General features: G+C 38.1%; 1 protein-coding gene across 1 annotated transcript in view; it reads right to left on the bottom strand.

The window, feature by feature from the left end:
- IL1RAPL1 (interleukin 1 receptor accessory protein like 1) overlaps nt 1-21744 on the bottom strand; it is a 656727-nt gene that overhangs the window by 1457 nt on the left and 633526 nt on the right. Inside the window, exon 9 of the mRNA XM_039255353.1 lies at nt 19626-19769. Coding sequence (XP_039111284.1) covers nt 19626-19769 — 144 coding nt within the window. The remainder of the gene's footprint in view (nt 1-19625; nt 19770-21744) is intronic.

Here is a 21744-nt window from a genome sequence, read left to right as displayed (position 1 = left end):
GACAGAAGTCTATTCATTTCCAATAAGAACTCAATAATACCAAATATTCTGGAACTAATTGGAGGTTAGAAATGGGTCACTTTCTTATTTTTGCTGTTGTTGTTGTGAGGACAGTAGTAAAAAAAAAAATCAACAAAAAGAGCAATGAAATGTTAACTTCCAACATTTCCGATTCACAGATTATGAAGCAACTTGACTGCATATAAAAGGCACATAACTGAATAGTATGCTCTTACTCCAAATAATTGTGCATTCAACTAATCCTGCTTTTGGTCATTTTACCCTGTCAAAAAAAGGAAACTGCACCTGGCTTGACCACAGAGGAATGATATTTTGATGGTGGGCACTGTATTGATTTTCTGTTGGGGAGAAAATACAATTAAACATGGAATAATTAATTTTCTACTGGAATCCAGTTCTTCCATTTTGGGAATGAGAATGTTATTATACTGAATTGTTTTATAAAGCCATATTGTTTTGCTGATCTCTGTTTATCTCACATGTAAAATATTGCCAAATATTTTTTATTGTTTGACTGTAAGAATAAAAAATAATTACAATATAAATGAATGAAACTTAGTTCTAAAATCTCTTTCCTCATTATTTCCCCTTTTTACATGGAAACTCTTCAAATATTTGATGACTACTACCATGCATTATCTTTATCTTAATTTTTTAACATTAAACATTCCAAATTTCATATTGGTTGTTTCTAAGTAAAATAGGTTATTTCTCTTCTGGACAGTGTTTCATTCATCAGTTGCCTTTTTAGAACGTGATTATCAGGATTCATAATTCACCTCAATTCTAAATACTATCAGTATACTGAGTTTGCCAAATATCAATATCCTTAGCTCTCTTTTGTACTTCCCTGATGATTGTCAGTGTAGTACTCAACTGTCAGATCAGATTGAACTGAAACATCGCTCAATTTCAGAACAAAGTGAGCTTTGTATTTGGCACAGAAAATTTAAAACTTTAGGGCTATAAAACATCAAAGATAGATGGAGATCCTTGACTGTTGCTCTGGGTGGCTTTGGGACACTCCATTTGACTTTGGGGACACTGTAGTTCACCTTCACAGATCCATATGGGTGTGTTCATTTCAGTAGTCTGACAGTCCTGAGCCAGCTAGAAGTCATTCTATAATTAAAACATGTTTAGGGCAAACTCAGAAAACTGTTAACTGTATCTGAAGTTAAAACGGGCATATAAGTGGGGCGCCTGGGTGGCTTAGTCGGTTAAGCGACCGACTTTCACTTAGGTCATGATCTCGCGGTTCGTGGGTTTGAGCCCCGCGTTGGGCCATGTGCTGACTGCCAGCTCAGAGCCTGGAGCCTGTTTCAGTCTGTGACTCCCTCTCTCTCTGACCTTTCCCTGCTCACGCTGTCTCTCTCTCTCTCTCTCTCTCCTAGAAATAAATAAAAAAACATTAAAAAAATAAATAAATAAATTTACTTATATAAAAAAAAAAACGGGCATATAAGAAACTAATAACTCCACTATAGGATGCCTGAACAAAAATCTTTAGATAGAGAAGATTTTTTTAAACAATAATCTTTCAGGTTAAAAAAAAAAGTCTAGAAAATAGCAATCATCCAAACATGCCATATTTTGACATTTGGTATTTTCTTTATTCTTCAACCAGGAAATATACTATAAATAAATTCAATTTTTACTAAAAATAATAATTATATTTGCTATAGCATGTCATGCACCTATGCCAGCAGTATATAGTGGTACCGTTTTCTTGATGTAAACACTTTAGTTGAGTAAGAAATCATAGGAAATAGCACATAATAAAGCTAGTATGTAATACCAGTTAATATTTAACTAAAATGTCCATTCATTAGATATTCACAAGCCATATCTATGAGATATATATGACTTCCTTTATAATATTAATCAGTAGCTTCCAATCTAGTAGGAGACACAGACAAGTCAATAGTTTATTTCTAGGGGACAAACATGTTGCTAAGAGCAGCACAGGGGTCAGAGGCCAAAGGAAGTATTCCTTAAATCAGACTGTGGATTGTAGAATGATTTCGTGCATATACTATTTTTTTTCTTAGAAGTTGTTCTCTTCCAGTTTCCTACAAGGCACTATAGCATGTTGAACTTTGCCCAATTCTGGGAAGCCTAATGACTAGATCCTCATTCCCAGCCCGTTGTCTTCTTTAAGCTTAAAAATACATGAAAATCAGGGGCACATGGGTAGCTCAATAGGTTAAGTGACCAACTCTTGATTTTGGCTCAGGTCACGATCTCATGGTGGTGAGATCAAGCTCTGCCTTGGGCTCAGCACTGGCTGTGGAGCCTGCCTAAGCTTCTTTCCCTCTCCTTCTGCCTCTCCCCTGCTTGCTTAAGTGCAGCACATGCCCTCTCTCTCTCAAACTGAGGGTTGCTGGAGGGGTGTTGGGTGAGGGGATGGGCTAAATGCATGATGGTCTTTAAAGAGGGCACTTCTCGGGATGAGCACTGGGTGTTATATAAGTGATGAATCACTAAATTCTACTCTTTTTGAAAAAAAAAATTAAGCTAATTTATTTGTAGAGAGAAAGGGTGCAAATGGAGTACTTGCAGAGAGAGAGGGAAGAGAGGGAGTCCCAAGCAGGCTCCACACTGTCAGTGCAGAGCCTGATGCAGGGCTTGAACTCACAAACTGTGAGAGTATGACCTGAGCTGAAACCAAGAGTCGGATACTTAACTGACTGAGCCACTCAGGTGTCCCTGAATCACTAAATTCTACTCTTGAAATCATTATCCCGCTATATGTTAACTAGCTTGGATTCATTTATTTTCTTAATACATTTTTAATGTTCATGTATTTTTGAGAGAGAGAGAGAGACAGAGTACAAGTGGAGGAGGGGCAGAGAAAGAGGGAGACACAGAACCTGAAGCAGGCTCCAGGCTTTGAGCTGTGATCACAGAGCCTGATGTGGGGCTTGAACTCACTAACTGCAAGATCATGACCTTAGCTGAAGTCAGATGCTTAGCCAACTGAGCCACCCAGGTACCCCAACTAACATGGGTTTAAATAAAATTAAAAAGTAAAACAAAAAAAAAGGCAAAGAATTTTGAAGATCATATCAGTGCAAATGCCAGTAAGAACAGAGCACTCAGAAGAGATACAAACAACTGGTCCAATGATACTGGTAAGTTCCAGCTTGATATCACTGTTGCTTACATGACACTGTCTGTTTCTCTGCCTCTTCCAGGGACATCGCTCTTACAATTCATAAATGCTGTTGTTCCTCAAGATGTTTCCTGCGACCTGCTTCATTTGTCCCTCAGCCTACTTGCCCCTAAAAATCTTCTTTCTTGGAGCTCCTGGGTGGATCAGTTGGTTAAGCATCTGACTTTGGCTCAGGTCATGATCTCATAGTTCATGAGTTTGAGCCCGATGTCAGGCTCTGTGCTGAGAGCTTAGAGGGGATTCTGTGTTTCCCTCTCTCTCTGCCACTTTCCCCCACTCTCTTTTTCTCAAAAATAAATAAACATGAAAAAAAATTTTAAATCTCTTTTCCTCCCATGACATCAATAATCACATCTCTGTAGATAATTCCCTAATTTAGATGTCCAGTCCTGTTTTCCTTCTCAAGAACTACCTACTATACCCCACTTTTACCTGTAACCTGGACCCCTTAATTTGGATGCTGACAACATAACACGCTTCCCATCTCAAGCTCTGTTTTTCACCTTGTATTTCATTTTAATTTTAATAATATTACAATCTTCTTTATTCTCCAAATGTCATATGCATGTTTCACTTATCCTTTTTAATTACTGATAATGTCATAGGCATTCATTGGTAAAAGTCCTTTGGTCTCTATTTCCATCCTAGGTTGGACCCTACTCATTTCTCAGCTGTTAGAATTCTATCTTAGCAGGTCTTCTTTCTGTTTCTTTCTCCTTTTGACCCTTTCCACATAGAATTGAAAAGTTTATATTTCCAAATATCACCACTGATTATGTTTGTAGTATCTTGAAAAATATTTATAGCTACTCATTGCCGAAAACCAGCAGCTAGATCTGTAGTGAACTTCTTTTGAATTTGAGTCTGACATCTTTGAGTTGGAGGTGATCTCTTTTCCCATGTATGATATTATTGTGCTCACATCTTTTTTCTTTGACTACGATACACTTGACTGACATATGTCACCAGGGCTTATTAGGTGCTCAAACAGAGCATGTTGATTAAATAAGTGAATAATCTTTCATTTGGGTATCACATGACTTCTATCTTAACAGCCAGTGTGGGGATTTTCTCAAGACCTAGGAGAGATGGCTTTGGAGATAAACACTCCATGCTGCCTGGACTCCTCAAGGACTTACTAGGAGCTGTGGGGTCAGCATTTAGCAAGGTTCCTTTGGAATAGTCTTAAACTGTAGTATCTCACTGTGACTCCATAGAAGACTTTAAGTCCTTGTAAACTCCTCTTAAAAAGTGGTTTTCAGACGAGTATGAATGACAACAATTTGGAGGGCTTGGTAAATATGGATTGCTGGGCCCTACCTTCAGAGAGTTCCATTTAGTATTTCTAGAATAAGTCCTGAGAACTTGCATTTATAGCATGCTCTCAGATAATGCTGCAGCTGGTCCAGGGACCACACTTTGAGGAACTCTGCTCTAGGACAGGGTATAGGCCTCCAGAGAGCTCAAAGGCATCAAAGTGCTGCAGTCAGCTGCCAGTAACTGACCAGAGAACAACAAAAACTAAACACTGCAGCATCATGTCCTTTGTAAATGGTGCTGATACTTACAGGAGATATACTCTAAACAAAAAAGCTGAAAATCCACATTTTCATCAAAAAGGAAATAGATTCTTGCTTAGAATAATACATACACTAACCATATTAAACCTAAATAAACCTCAGGAATTGGCACTTAGGCCTCATTCACTTTTCTATCTCTTTATGTCACCTGGACAAATTTATAGTAGTTAAGCTAATATCTCTCAGATAAAAAGAAGTTGCTCACATGCAGATAATCTTGGTAGTAAAGGTGGCTCAAAAGCCCCTTCCGAGTATCTGCAGCAGCATCTTCAAATCAACGGCACACTTGACTGATATTTAATTCCTCTCTTTCTCCAGAGTCTATGTCAGAGCAGTAATGGGCTAAGCATTTATTTACTACCAGAAGCAAACTCCTGATTTGAAATTTATCAGACTGCAAACATTATGCCAGACACCATATTAAACTCAGCAATGTTTTCTGACTTAAAATCATATACATTCTAAGGTTTCTTCCATTTTCCCAATTACCAGACAGTTATGAATCTTGGGTAATATGTCTTCAATTTTGTTTAATATCTGTAAGAACATAAATTGACTAATTCTAATGTGTCTGAGCTTTATGTGACTGGAGAAACTTTGAAAAACTGACATTTTTATAACCACAGGAGGAATAAAATTGTGTTAAGATTTTTAAAGAATAGGTCTGTGATAGCTTCAATTCAACTTAAGTTTATAGATAGCTTAAAAATGGTTAATCATAAGAGGGTACTGTGAGAGTATATTTCTTATTCTAAACTTTATTCTTTAAATTTGATTTTCTGTAATTTAAACCCTCAACTGTAATTCTGTTCACTGCAGAGATGGAAACCAGCTGGTGTTGTACATATTCTTTGCAGCAGTTTGCACAAACTCAAATATAGTCATTGATTTATTCTTCCCATGACTTTCAAGTGCTTCTGATTGCCCTGTTCAACAAATAATGAAAAATGGGAATGACGTCAGCAAATGGACAAACAAAACATCCATGCATAAAGCCTGTCATCCATCGTCCAGAGCAAGTCCTGCCCATCCAGGGCCTTATCCAGTGACCAGGCAGAAGCCCTCCCAGGGACCTGGTGGGAGTCACCTCTGTTCACACACTGGTAAAAGGCCTGCTGACTAAAGACCCAACTGTGGACCCTGAAACAATTATACAAGCACTGTCCTGCTGAGCAGGGTACTAGAGGCAAGTCCGTGCACCCAGGTACCAGAGAAGATCCTAGCTCACCTGAGCCCCTGGTATCAAGCATGCCAAACATGGACCCCACTGCAGACCCAGCAATAGCCTCAAAATTGGCTCCAACTCAGCATGGCTGCAACTTTGGAAGGAATCCCATTGGCTTGGGGAACAGATAGGAAAAGGATATTACCTGCTGAAATCATTCTGTAAAGACTACAACAGATGTTTTTTCCTTCAAATGCACAGACATAAATGCAAGGGTACATAGATCATGAAGAAATCAGGAAGCTAATGAAGTTCCATTACCCTACCCCAAAGAAATAGAGATAATGGAGATCTACAATCTGTTTGACAGAAAATTAAAAATAATCATCTTAAAGAAACTATAGAAACTGAACTGTTGAAACCTTGCAAGCCAGGAGGGAATAGGATAAAATATTCAAAGTGATGAAAGATAAAAATGTCAACCAAGAATACAAGAATACTATATCAGAGAAGTAGTTCTTCAAAATTAAGGAGAGATGAAGTCATTTCCAGAAAAAACAAAAGCTAAGGGAGTTCATCACCACTAGACCTGCCTTACAAGAAATGCCAAAAGAAGTTTTTCGAGTTGAAATAAGAGGACATTAAGTAAAAACATGAAAACATAAAAAAATAAAACTCAAAGGTAAAGGTGAATATATAATCAAATTCAGAACACCCTAATGCTGTAATGGCAGTGTAAATCATATATATTGACTAATCTTAATGTGTCTGAGCTTTATGTGTTATGACTGGAGAAACTTTGAAAAACTGATTAAAAATCACCTATGTCTCTAATATGAAAGTAATATCAAGAAAGTAACTACAATTATATGTTCTAGTTCAGTGAAAAATACTATTATTATTTGTAATGTTTCTTTTATTTTTGAGAGAAAGAAAGAGAGGGAGAATAAGTGGGGGAGGGGTAGAGAGAAGACGAGAGAGGATCTGAAGCAGGGTCTGTGCTGACAGCAGCAAGCCTAATGTGGGGCTCAAACTCACAAATCGTGAGATCACGACCTGAGCTGAAGTTGAATGCTCCACCAACTAAGCCACCAAGGTGCCCCTATTGTTATTCTGATAGGGATTGAATTAAATTTGTAGATTGCTTTGGGCAGTGTGGACATTTTAGCAATTTTCATTCTTCCATGAGCAAGGAATGTCTTTCCATTTGTTTGTTATCTTCGACTTCTTTCATCAGTGTTTCATAGTTTTCAGAGTATAGTCTTTCACATCCTTAGTTAAGTTTATTCCTAGGTATTTTATTCTTTTTGGTGCAACTGTAAATGCAATTGCTTTCTTAGTTTCTCTTTCTGTTGCTTCATTACTGGTGTATAGAAATACAGTAGGACAAATAATCCTAAAATTTGAATGGAACCACAAAAGAACCTTGAATAGCCAAAAGAATCTTAAAAAAGAAAAACAAAGGTAGAGGTATCACAATTCTAGATTTCAAGTTCTACTATAAAGCTGTAGGACCAAAGCAGTACAGTACTGACACAAAAATAGACATATAGATCAATGGAACAGGATAGAAAGCACAAAAACAAACCCATGATTATATGGTAAATTAGTCTTCAACAAAACTATGGGAAAGACAGTCTCTTCAACAAATGGTGCTGGGAAAACTGGACAGCAAAATGTAAAAGAATGAAACTGGACCACTTTCTTACACCATACACAAAAATAAACTAAAAATGGATGAAAGACCTAAATGTGAGACCCGAAAGCATAAAAATCCTAGAAGACAGCATAGGCAGTAATTTCTCTGATATCAGCTGTAGCAACATTTTTCTAGATATGTCCCCTAAGGCAAGGGAAATAAAAGCAAAAATAAATTACTGGGACTACATCAAAATAAAAACTTCTGCACAGTGACAGAAACAAATCAACAAACCTAAATGGCATCCTACAGAATGGGAAAAGATATTTGCAAATGATATCCAAAATGTATTAAGAACCTATACAACTCAATTCCCCCCGAAAAATAAATAATCCAATTAAAAAATGGGCAGAAGACATGAACAGGCATTACTTCAAAGAAGACATCCAGATGACCAAAAGACACACGAAAAGATGCTTGATATCACTCATCATCAGGGAAATGCAAATCAAAACTAGAATGAGATATCACCTCACACCTGTGAGGTGATAAAACAAAATAAAATAAAAAACAGAAAAAACAAGTGTTGGTGAGGATGTGGATAAGGGAACTCTCTTGCACTGTTGGTAGCAATGCAAACTGGTGTAGCCACTATGTAAACAGCATGGAGTTTCCTCAAAAATTTAAAAATAGAACTACTCTATGATGCAGCAATTGAACAACTGGGTATTTACTCAAAGAATATGAAAATGCTAATTTGAAAGGGTATATACACCCATATGTTTATTGCAGCATTATTTATAATAGCCAAATTGTGGAAGCAGCCCAAGGGTCCACACACACACACACACACACACACACACACACACACATCACACACATCTATATAATGGAATATTATTCAGTCATAAAAAAAAGAATGAAATGTCATTTGCAACAACATAGTTAGAGCTACAGAGTATAATGCTAAACAAAGTAAGTCAGTCAGAGAAAGATAAATACCATATGATTTCACTCACATGTGGAATTTGCGAAACAAAATAAATGAACAAAGGGAAAAGAAATGAGAGAGACAACCAAGAAATAGGCTCTTAGAGAACAAACTGATGGTTATCAGACTGTAGGTGGGTGGGCGATGAGTGAAATAGGTGATGGGGATTAAGAGCACACTTACTGAGGGGCGCCTGGGTGGCTCAGTTGGTTAAGCGTCCAACTTCGGCTCAGGTCATGATCTCACGGTTGGTGGGTTTGAGCCCCATGTCGGGCTCTGGGCTGACAGCTAGCTCAGAGCCTGGAGTCTGTTTCAGATTCTGTATCTCTCTCTCTCTCTCTGACCCTCCCCTGCTTACGCTGTCTCTCTCTCTCTCTCTCAGAAATAAATAAAATATTAAAAAAAAGAGTACACTTATCTATATGAACACTGAACAATATATGGAACTATCGAATTAGTATACTGTATATATTTAATAGGTAATGGGATTAAAAAGTACACTTATTATGAGGAGCACTAAGTAATGAATAGAATTGTTCAACCAGTATATTGTACACCTGAAACTAAGTTAACATTGTATGTTAACTATACTGGAATTAAAATTAAAAAACTTAATAACTAGAAGACAAACCAAGAAACAGACTCTTAACTATAAAGAACAAACAGATGGTTACCAGAAGGGAAGTGGATGGTAGAATGGGTGAAATAGGCAAAGGGGATTAAGATTACAGATACCTATTTTTTTAATGTTTATATTTGAGAGAGAGGGAGACAGAATGTGAGTGGGGGAGGGGCAGAAAGAGAGAGATTGGAAGACACAGAATCCAAAGCAGGCTCCAGGCTCTGAGTTTTCAGCACAGAGCTCAAGGCAGGGCTCAAACTCATGAACCACAAGATCATGACCTGAGCCAAAGTCAGACGCTTAACCAACTGAGTCACCCAGGCACCCTGAGAGTACACATATCTTGATGAGCGCTGAGCAATATACGGAACTATTGAGTCAGTATATGGTACACCTGACACTAATTAACACTGTATGTTAACTACACTGGAATTAAAATAAAATTACAAATAATAACTATAGCTATAATAATTTATGAATGGATAGACAATATAAAAAGATTCAAAGTATGACAATAACAGCATAAATAGGAAAGAAAAGAGTAGACTTTTTTAAAAGTTTATTTATTTTGAGAGAGAGAGAGAAAGTGAGTGAGCGAGCAGGGGAGTGGTACAGATGGGAAGAGAGAGAATCCCAAGCAGGCTCAGTGCTATCAGAGCAGAGTCCAATGCAGGGCTTGAACTCATGACTGTGAGATCATGACTTGAGCTGAAACCGAGGCTGATGCTTAACAGACCAAGTTACCCAGGGGGCCCAAGTGTAAACTTTGTGTATGCTATTGAAGGTAAGTTGTAATCAATTTAAAATAGTCTGTTAGGGGCACCTGGATGGCTCAACTGGTTAGGCATCCAACTTCAGCTCAGGTCATGATCTTGCAGTTTCAAAAGTTCAAGCCCCGCATCAGGCTCTGTGCTGACAGGTAGGAGCCTGGAGCCTGCTTCAGGTTATGTGTCTCCCTCTCTCTCTTCCCTCTCCTGCTCACACTGTCTCTCTCTTTCTCAAAATAAATTTTTAAAAAGATTTAAAAATAAATAAATAGTCTGTTATATCTATTAGATGTTTCATGTAAACTCATGGTATCCACAAAGAAGAAATCTACAGGAGCTACACAGCGTTAAAGAGAAAGGAATTAAAGCATATGAGTTAAAAAAATCACAAAGAAAGACAGCAAGAGAGAAAGAAGAAAAAGGAACAGCAACAACAACAAAAAACCCAGACAAACAGAAAATAACTAACAAAGTGCCAATAGTAAGTCCTTACCTATCAAAAATCAATTTAAACATAAATGGATTAAACTCTCCAATCAAACTACAAAGAGTGGCTGAATAGAAAAAAATAAGATCCAACAATATACTGCTTCCAAGAGACTCACTTTAAAGACATACATAGGCTGAAAGTGAAGGAATGGAAAAAGATATTCCTGGAAATTGTAACTAAAAATAGGATTGGCTATATTTATATCAGCTAAAATAGAATGAATGCAATGAAAATAGTCACAAGGGATAAAAGCCACTCTATATTATATTGTGATAATGGGGTCAATTCAACAGGAGGACATAACAACTGTAAATATATATGTAACCAATATGAGAGTACTTAGATATTTCATGCAAATGTTAATTGAATTGAAGGGGAAAATAGACAGCAATATAATAATATCAGCAGGTTTCAATACCCCACTTTTAATATTGGTCAGATCACTGAGATAAAAATTAATAAGCAAACAGTAGATTTGAGAAACACTATAGACCAAATGGACCTAACAGATATATAAAGAACAGCCAGCCAAAAGTAGCAAAACACACATTCTTCTCAAGCTTGAATACTCTTGAGGATAGATCATACGTTGGGCCACAAAATTATATCAAGTATCTTTTTTGACCATGATGATAATGCGACTAGAAATCAATAACTAGAGAATATGGAAAATTCACAAATATGTGGATATTACATATCACACACTTGAACAAGTGAGAGGTCAAAAAAGAAAACAAAAGGGAAATCAGAAAATATCTTGAGACAAACAAAAATGGAAACACATAACAAAATGATGAGATGAACCAAAGTGGTTTTTGAAGGAAAATTTACAGTGATAAATGCCTGCATATGGGAGAAAAGAATGATCTCAAATATACAATCTAACTTCATACCACAAAGAATTGGAAAAAGAAGAACAATCTGAACCCAAAGTTAGCAGAAGACAGAAATAATAAAGATTAGAGCAGGAATAAATGAAATACAGAATAAAGAGACAATAGAAAAAAAATCAATGAAATGAAAAATTGGGTTTTTGAAAAGATAAACCATGTTGACAATCTTTAGCTAGACTAACCAAGAAAAAAGAGATAAATTAAATCAATACAATTATAAATGAGAGAGGAGACATAATAATTGGGACCAAAGAAACAGAATGGATGATATTATGAGCAATTATATGTCAACAAATTGGTTAACCAAGATGAAACAGATAAATTCCTAGAAACATACAACCTCCCAAGACTGAACTTTGAAGAAACAGAAAATCTGAACAGACCAATCATAACTAACTCCAATAACCAAGGAGATTGGAGCAGCAACAAAAAACCTGTCAACAAAGACAAGCTTAAGACCAAATGGGTTCACTGGTGAATTCTACCAGATACTTAACGAAGAATTAATGCCAACCCTTCTCAAATTCTTCCAAAATACTGAAGAGGAGGAAACATTCCTAAATTCACTTTATAAGGCCAGTATTACCTTGATACCAAAGCCAGATAAGAATACTACAAGAAAACTACAAGCCAATATTTCTGATGAATATAGACAAAAATTCTCAACAAAATACTAGCAAACCAAATTAAACAGTGTATTAAAAGGATAATACAACATAGTCAAGTGGGATTTATCCCTGGGATGCAAGGAAAGATCAATATATGCAAATAAATAAATATGATATTCCACATTAATAGGATGATGGATACAAAAAATATGATCCTATCAATAGATTCGGAAAAAGAGTTTTACAAAAAAATTATAACTTCATTGTAAAGGCTCTCAGCAAACTGAGTACAGAAGGACCATATCTGAGCACAATAAAAACCATACATAACAAACACCCAGCTAAAACCATATTCAATGGAGAGAAGGTGAAGGCTTTCTCTCTAAACTCAGGAGCAAGGTAATGAAATCCACTCTCACCATTCCTATTCAATATAGTACTGGAAGTTATAACTAGAGTAATTAAGCAAAGCAATAAAAGGCACCTAAATAGGAAAGAAAGAAATAAAATTTGCAAATGTCCTGAGTTTACGAATAATAAGACCTAAAGATTCCACCAAAAATCTGTTAGATATACTAAACAAACTCAGCAAAATTTTAGGATACAAAGTCAACATATAAAAATCTGTTACATTTTGATACAATAACAAATTATCTGGAAAAAAACAACAAAGAAAATAATCCCATTTAAAGTAGCATCAAAACTAGTAAAATACTGAAGGATAAATTTAACCAAAAAGGTAAAGATCTATACATTGAAAACTACGTGGGGCACCTGGGTGGCTCAGTTGGTTGAGCATCCGACTTTGGCTCAGGTCGTGATGTCATGACTCGTGAGTTCGAGCCCCATGTTGGGCTCTGTGTTGACAGCTCAGAGTCTGGAACCTGTTTTGGATTCTCTCTCTCTCTCTCTCTCTCTCTCTCTCCCTTTTCTCTCTCTCTCATTCTCCAAAATAAAAATAAACATAAAAAAATTAAAAAAAACTATGACATTAATGAAAGAAACTGAAGACAAATGAAAAGACATCCCTTGGTCATGGATCCGAATAATTAATATTGTTTAAATGTCCATACTACCCAAACCCATCTGTAGATTCAATATAACCCCTATCAAAATTCCAAGGGGATTTTTCAGAGATATAGAAGAAACCATCTTAAAATTCATATGGAAATAAAAAAGGCCCTGAATAGCCAAAGTAATCTTCAGAGAGAAGAGTCATCATACTTCCTGACTGCAAACTATACTGCAGTTATAGTAAGAAAAACAGTATGGTCCTAGCATAAAAACAGACACATAGACCATTATGTGAACAAAATAAGGGTCCAGAAATAGACCCATGCATATTACAGAAACTAGTATTACAGAAAACTAGTATTTGACAACGGGGCCAAGAATACTCATAGGAGAAAGGATAATCTTTTTAATAAATGATGTTGGGAAAATTGGATATCCACATCAGAAAGAATGAAGTTGGTCCCTTGTCTTACACCATCCACAAATTTTAACATGAAATGAATTTAAGACTTAAATGTGAGAACTGAAATCATAAAACTCCTAGAATAAAATACAGGGAAAACGTGTTTGACACTGGCAATGATTCTCTGGATATGATACAAGAAGCACAAGCAACAAAAGTAAAAACAAACAAACAAACAAAAAAGCAAACAAACAAAAAAGCTACCTCAAACAAAAAAACTTCAGCACAGCAAGTGAAACAATCAAGAAAATGAAGAAGCAACTTATGGAATGGGAAAAAATATCTGTAAACCATATATGAGATAAGGGGAGGGTTAGTATTCAAAATATATAAGGAATTCATACAACTCAATGTCAAAAAATTTCATAATCGGGGCGCCTGGGTGGTTTGGTCGGTTAAGTGTCTGACTTCGGCTCAGGTCATGATTTCATGGTTCGTGGGTTCAAGCCCTGTGATGGGCTGTGTGCTGATAGCCAGCTCAGAGCCTGGAGCCTGTTTCAGATTCTGTACCTCCCTCTCTCTCTGACCCTTCCCTGCTCATGCTGTCTCTCTCTCTCTCTTTCTCAGAAGTAAATAAAACATAAAAAAAATTTTAATAAATAATTAATTAATTAATAATCAAAGGTAAAAATGGGCAGAAGACCCAAAGAGACATTTTCCCAAAGACGTACAAGTGGCCAACAGGTACATGAAAAGGTGCTCAACATCACTATTCATCACGGAAATGCAAATCGAAACCACAATGAAATTTCACTTCATACCTTTTAGGATGGCTACTATCAAAAAGGCAAGAGATAACAAGTGTTGGCAAGGATGTAGAAGATAAGAAACCCTGTACACTGCTGGTCAGAGTGTAAATTGGTACAGCTACTTATGGAAAACAGTATGAGGTTTCCTCTAAAAATTAGAAATAGAACTATGATATGATCCAACAGTTATACTTCTGGGTATATATCTGAAGGAAATAAAATCATTATGTTGAAAACGTATTTGTACGCTAATGTTCACTGAAGCATTATTCACAACACCTAAAACATTAAAACAACTTGAAGGTCTCTCAATGCATGAATGGATAAAGAAAATGAGGTCAATATATACAATGGAATACTATGAAGGCATAAAAATGAAGGACATCTTCCCTTTTGCAACAACTTAGACTTTGAAGGCATTATGCTAACTGAAATAAGTCAAAGAAAGACAAATACTGTATGATCTCACTTGTATGTGGAATATAAAAACAGCTGAAGTCAGAAACAGAGTAGAATGGTGGTCCCAAGGGGCTGGAGGCTAGGGGGAAGTGGGTGGTATATATTTCCAGCAGACTCCTTCTGATACAGAGCTGATATAGGCAAGTAATACCTACTGTAATGACTTGAAAGGAACTGCATGGATGTGTTCCTGACACCAAATACTTCCTTTCCCAGTCTGACATAGTGGGTGAAGTTCTTGCAGTTGGGAGTTATTTGGACCTGGGCTTAAATTCTGTCTTTCTAGGGGTGCCTGGCTAGTTCATTTAGTAGAACATGTGACTCTTGATCTTGCTTGTGAGATCACAAGCTCAGGCTTGTGATTTTGGCTCTGAGATAACAGCAAAGAGCCTGCTTGGGATTCTTTCCCCCTCTCTCTCTGCCCCTCTACCCCAAAATAAATAAACATTTTTTAAAAATTAAAAAAATAGAATAAAATCATTAAAAATTCTGCCTTTCTAGTTGTGATTCTCTGAGTTTCAACCAAGTAGCCAACACAGCACTTGCTATCTAATAAATAGTCAACAAATGGTCAGTGAATCGATCATTATCATAACACCAGAGTAAGACATTGCCTCAAAATATTAACTAAACTTGTCCTATTCTTCTTCATACTCTCTGTTTTTCCTTACATCCAAGAGTATCTTATTTATTCCCTTTTTAGGGGAGGTAATGTGGTGGCCAAGAATAAAGAAGGCATCACTAAACTTTTGACTTTTGAATTACATTTAAAAAAATTTTTTTTAATGTTTTATTTATTTCTAGGAGAGAGAGAGAGAGAGAGAGACAGTGTAAGCAGGGGAGGGTCAGAGAGAGAGGGAGTCACAGACTGAAACAGGCTCCAGGCTCTGAGCTGGCAGTCAGCACAGAGCCCGACGCGGGGCTCGAACCCACGAACCGCGAGATCATGACCTAAGCGAAAGTCGGACGCTTAACCGACTAAGCCACCCAGGCACCCCAGAATTACATTTTTTAAAGACAAGTCAAGAATATGAAAAGCCTGGGATCTCTTTTTAACAGTTATCTTTTCTTTGGAAGAAGAAAGGACTGTAGGAGAGCTATGAAGAATGGGAATTTGATGACGTTAGAGAAATTTTCTACCAGTAGAAGAGTTTGTATAGAAAGATCTAAGGGAGGCTGCCTAAGTGGCTCATTTTGTTAAGCATTCAAGTTGTGATTTTGGCTCAAGTCATGATCTTGGCTGAGGTCATGATCTCATGGTTTGTGGGATTGAGCCCTAACAGTGCAGAGCCTCCTTGGGATTCTCTCTCCCTCTGCCTCTCCTTTACTCTTGCTCTCTCTCTCAAAATTAATAGATAAACATTAAAAAAAGAAAGAAAGAACAATCTAAGGGGATGTGACTAAGGTTTAGAGGCATCTAAACTACCCAGAATCTTCAACCATTCAAAACATAACAAATGAAAAATGCATTGGAAATGGATAGTTTGGGGGAAATCCTTCATCTCATTCAGAACACAAACTAAACAATTTAAAACAGGGTTAATGATCAAGTAAGACATTCAGATAATCTGCTTTTTCAAACATCTATTGTGCTAACTTTACAAACAACATCAGATCTTTACATTATACTGAACATATTAAATTTTTCTTTTTTTTAATGTTTACTTATTTTTGAGAGAGAGACAGAGAGAGAGAGGGAGGGAGAGAGGGAGAGAGGGAGAGAGAGAGAGAGAGAGAGAGAGAGAGAGAGAGAGAGAGAGAAGAAACACACACAAGCAGGAAGCAGGGGAAGGGCACAGAGAAGGAGAGACAGAATCTCAAGTAGGCTCTGCACCATCAGAGCAGAGCCCAATGCAGGGCTCAAACTCGTGACCTGTGAGATCGTGACTTGAGCCAAGATCAAGAGTTGGACGCTTAACTGAATGTGCCACCCAGGCAGCTGGAACAGATTAAATTTAAAAAAAAAATTTTAGTAGTTTATTGTCAAGTTGATTTCCATAAAACACCCAGTGCTCATCCCCACAAGTGCCCTCCTCCATGCCCATCACCCCCTTCCCCACACCCCCACCCCGATCAGCCCTCAGTTTGTTCTCGGCATTCAAGAGTCTCTCATGGTTTGCCTCCCTCCCTCTCCTCAACTATTTTCCCCTTCTTCTCCCCCATGTTCCTCTGTTAAGTTCCTCCTAATCCCCCTATATGTGCAAACATATGGTATCTGTCCTTCTCTGCCTGACTTATTTCACTCAGCATAACACCCTCGAGTTCCATCCACGTTGCTACACATGGCCAGATTTCATTCTTTCTCATTGCCACGTAGTATTCCATTGTATAGATAAACCACATCTTCTTGATCCATTCGTCCGTTGATGGACACTTAGGCTCTTTGCATGTTTTGGCTATTGTTGAGAGTGCTGCTATGAACATTGGGGAAAGAGTATCCAATGGAAAAAAGACAGCCTCTTTAACAGATGGTGCTGGGAGAACTGGACAGCAACATGCAGAAGAAGGAAACTAGGTCATTTTCTCACAAAAATAAACTCCAAATGGATAAAGGACCTGAATGTGAGACAGGAAACCATCCAAACCCTAGAGGAGAACGCAGGAAACAATCTCCTTGACCTCAAACGCAGCAATTTCTCACTTAACACATCCCCAAAGGCAAGGGAATCAAGAGCAAAAATGAACTATTGGGACCTCATCAAGATGAAAAGCTTCTGCACGGCAAGGGAAACAATCCATAAAACTAATAGGCAACAGATGGAATGGGAAAAGATAGTTGCCAATGACATATCAGATCAAGGGCTAGTATCCAAAATCTGTAAGGAACTCACCAAACTCCATGCCCAAAAAACAAGTAATCCAGTGAAGAAATGGGCAGAAGATATGAACAGACACTTCTCCAAAGAGGACATCCAGATGGCCAACAGGCACATTAAACGATGCTCAGCGTCCCTCCTCATCAGGGAAATACACATCAAAACCACACTGAGATACCACCTCACGCCCGTCAGAGTGGCTAAAATGAGCCAATCAGAGGACTCTAGATGCTGGCAAGGATGTGGAGAAACAGGCACCCTCCTACACTGTTGCTGGGAATGTAAACTGGTACAGCCCCTCTGGAAAACAGTGTGGAGGTTCCTCAAAAAACTAACACTAGAACTCCCTCTGACCCAGCAATAGCACTGCTAGGAATTTACCCAAGGGATACAGAAATGCTGATGCATAGGAGCACATGGACCCCAATGTTCATAGCAGCACTCTCCACACTAGCTAAAATACGGAAAGAGCCTAAGTGTCCATCAGCGGACGAATGGATCCAGAAGATGTGGTTTATCTACACGATGGAATACTACATGGCAATGAGAAAGAATGAAATCTGGCCATGTGGAGCAACATGGATGGACCTTGAGGGTGTTATGCTGAGCGAAATAAGTCAGGCAGAGAAGGACAAATATCATATGTTTGCACGTATAGGAGGATTAGGAGGAACTTGACGGAGGATCATGGGGGAGAAGAAGGGGGGAAATGGTGGGGGAAAGGGAGAGAGGCAAACCGTGAGAGACTCTTGAATGCTGACAAAAACTGAGGACTGATGGATGTGGGGAGGGAGGAGGAGATGGGCAGGGAGGAGGGCACTTGTGGGGATGAGCACTGGGTGTTATATGGAAACCAATTTGACAATAAACTATTTGTTAAAAAAAAAAAAAAAAGAATGTCTAGCACTTTGCTTGATACTCATTCAACAATAGCTCTGACTGATAATTTTCGCATATCTCTTTGAAGTAGTACCTCCAAAATTTAATAATTGTATACAAAGGCAAGAAAGGCAGAAACGAATAGGCAAATCAGTTAAGAAATAAAAAACTCAATCGTGCTGCAGCACAAACTTCACCCCATGGGGGGAGTAGAAAAGGTAAAACAGAGACTGAACAAACTTCCTCTTTCCAAGCCTCACAACTCACAATTCTACCTGTGGATTTATTCTTGAGGATTCTGGACAGGTGGTAACATGACCAATCCCTTCATTTTCCTTTGTGCCTCTCAGGGCAAGAGTGACAGTGAAAAAAAGTTGATAAATATGATCAAGAAACCGTTACCATCTGCACTGTGTATGCCAGTTTGCATATACTTCCTCTACTGTAAATTTATCTCATGTATGAATCACTGTCAAGGGACCAAAATGAAAAAAAAAAAAAAAACCTTCAGTCCTCTAATGGGTGGTTTATGGATCTCCTTGTTAAAGACCCCAGATTCCACTTAGAGTGCACACATAATTCATGACTGACCAGAAGGAGTAAATAATAACTACGATTTCTATGTAAACAACATTTACTTGTTTAATTTGAGTAAAACTGGTAGATGTATTATTATGAAAACAATGTGCTTGTGCACTTTATTATCTGTTGGTCCACACTTGGAAGAAAAATTAGTCTGTCTAAATATAGCTACACAAACAGGATTGAAAAGACTGCTACGCATTCTAAACTATTCAGCATAATTTATTAGAACTGGTCAGTCTACACAAGGAATAAATTGAGATTCAGTTCAAACCAGTGGGCTAGGGAACACAATTAAAAGAGGCACTCCTTGCCTGTAGAAAAGTAAAGCTGGCCCTTCGGTGCTGATTACAAGGTGAGAGAAAATGAACACTGAGAGCATGGCAATCAGCGTCGGTAATTTGCAAGACTACTTGCAATAGGTTTCTAAAAAGGGTAGGTGTTGCTTTACAACTTTCAGAGGAAATTACCTATTGGCTCCAAAGCATCACATGTAGACTTCCATATAAAAGAGGAATTCACAAACTGAACACTGAAAGATGAGAAGAGCAGACTTCCATATAAAAGAGGAATTCACAAACTGAACACTGAAAGATGAGAAGAGCTGCTGCCAGGGTCTTTGTAGGTAACTTTTCTTGCTTCTCAGTAAAACAAAGGCAGGAAGCAAATAAGAATATTCAGAAAGAACATCAAAAGAGGGAACTCCTCTTACCTCCATCCAGCTCCTCGGCCCCAAAATGATTCCTGTAGAAGAGCATGATTTCTATCTTGTAGCACTTGTAGATGGTCACCAGACAAACAAGCAGCAAAAGAATAGCACCAAGCCCTCCAGCAAGTTCCACTGTGTACATTAGCTCTAGGAACAACAAGAACAACAAAAATCACAAAAGGGAATTATACCATATTCACATTCCAAGTCACAAATTCAACTTGATTTCACAGTTTTGTGGATGAGACCAGATGTAGGTAATGGATTAACACAACTCCTTCCCTTTCTGCATGAGAATGTGACCTTTTTAGCTCTGTTTCCTTGGTAACCAGATAAGGTGGTCTGTGGTACTGTGTTGCTAAGCGACATTGCTTATAGTAAAGATGGTAGACTGCATTTGGACGGAAAGAATTATAAATACCTGTTTGGAAACGATACTTTTGGGCTTGCCTGAGTACAGTTAACGCATATAAACATATCCCTTGGGGGAATCCCACAAACTATGCTTGTGGGGTTGATCAAAGAAATATTGGTTCCTGTGGATATGAAGCGTTTAAGTCAGGACAGCTTCTGAACTCACTCAGTGTGAATCTTGATCTTTCTCACCTGAGCTATCACCAAGGGGTTGGGGATCAGGGGACATAAGGGTTCCAACAACGCAGTTCCTGAAGGGCAGTGTGGACTGTTACATAGAGTGTTGGGTGGACCACGTAAGGAATACTGTCTGCTGCCTCCTGCCAGGAGCAATGACTACTGTTCTTTATGTTTCTGAATAGTCCTGCCAGTGTGGCTTGCCACAGTATTGGCGGCTGAATACTTGGGCTTAAAAAGTAGGCCCCCTCATGGATGTCACAGTAGTATTTTCCTTTCTTTTTTTTAAAAATTCTTTCTTAATGTTTTATTTATTTCTGAGAGAGAGAGAGAAAGAGAGAGAGAGAGAGCATGAACACAGGAGGGTCAGAGAGAGAGGGAGACACAGAATCCGAAACAGGCTCCAGGCTCTGGGCTGGCAGTCAGCACAGAGCCCGATGCAGGGCTCGAACCCATGAACCCTGAGATCATGACCTGAGCCAAAGTCGGATGCTTAACCGACTGAGCCACCCAGGTGCCCCGGCATTTTCCTTTCACTAAGCAATTTAGGAAATTTTCTTTTTGTTTGTTTCCCCTTTTGCTAGGCAGGTTGCTACATTCTACCCAAAAGAGGGATTTTCTTGCCACTTACTACATACATGTTCTCTTTTTCCTCTTGAATATCTATATTACATTAAAAATTATCAGGCGCTTCTGGGGATAAAATATTCACTTCTTTTCTTCCCAGTTAGAGCCCATATACATTGTAACAAAATCAAGCCTACCGGTTTTTACACATTAAGCCAGAATGCACAGACTATGAAGTTCATTTTAAGTGCCTATGCATGCCTACTGTCTTGATCAACATTGTCCCACGTTACTGATGGGTAGCAATTGTTCACTTTTTAAAAAATGTTTATTTGTGAGAGGGAGACAGAGAGAGTCAGAGCGTGAGCGTGGAAGGAGCAGAGAGAGAGGGAGACACAGAATTTGAAGCAGGCTCCAGGCCTGAGCTGTCAGCACAGAACCTGAGGCAGAGCTTGAACTCAGGAACCGTGAGATCATGACCTGAGCTGAAGTTGGACACTTAACTGACTGAGCCACCCAGGCTCCCCCATTGTTCACTATTGTCGATGACTACATTGAAAAGAGCTAGTTTCCTTAATTACCATTAGATATAAAAATCCCTCAAATTATGGCTCTAAAATAACGGTATTTTTGACGCTTTATTTTATAATCCATCAATGGGTTATCTAATTTCATAGCATAGGCAATGTAGGCTTATAGTGAAAACATTAAAATAATCTATGGCTTGAGCAACAACTACTCTTGTGTTACAAGATCCCTCCTGAGATCTCAGAAAATGGGGTGAAATCCTCAGGAGTACAATGCAGTATCAGGGATAAGCACCTTGAAAACATGGACATCATTTTCTCACAAGAACATTTTGTTTTGTGCACGTGTGTGCATGTGTATTTGCGTGTGATGTCACTTTTCCTGTGATAATTACAGACTTCAGCCATATTTTTCATTATGTAGTCCCTCATTTTTA

This window comes from Hyaena hyaena, unplaced genomic scaffold, assembly GCF_003009895.1.
Source record: "Hyaena hyaena isolate Hyena2069 unplaced genomic scaffold, ASM300989v1 scaffold_524, whole genome shotgun sequence".
In the NCBI taxonomy this organism is placed as follows: Eukaryota; Metazoa; Chordata; class Mammalia; order Carnivora; family Hyaenidae; genus Hyaena; species Hyaena hyaena.
This window is presented reverse-complemented; position numbering and strand designations above follow the sequence as displayed.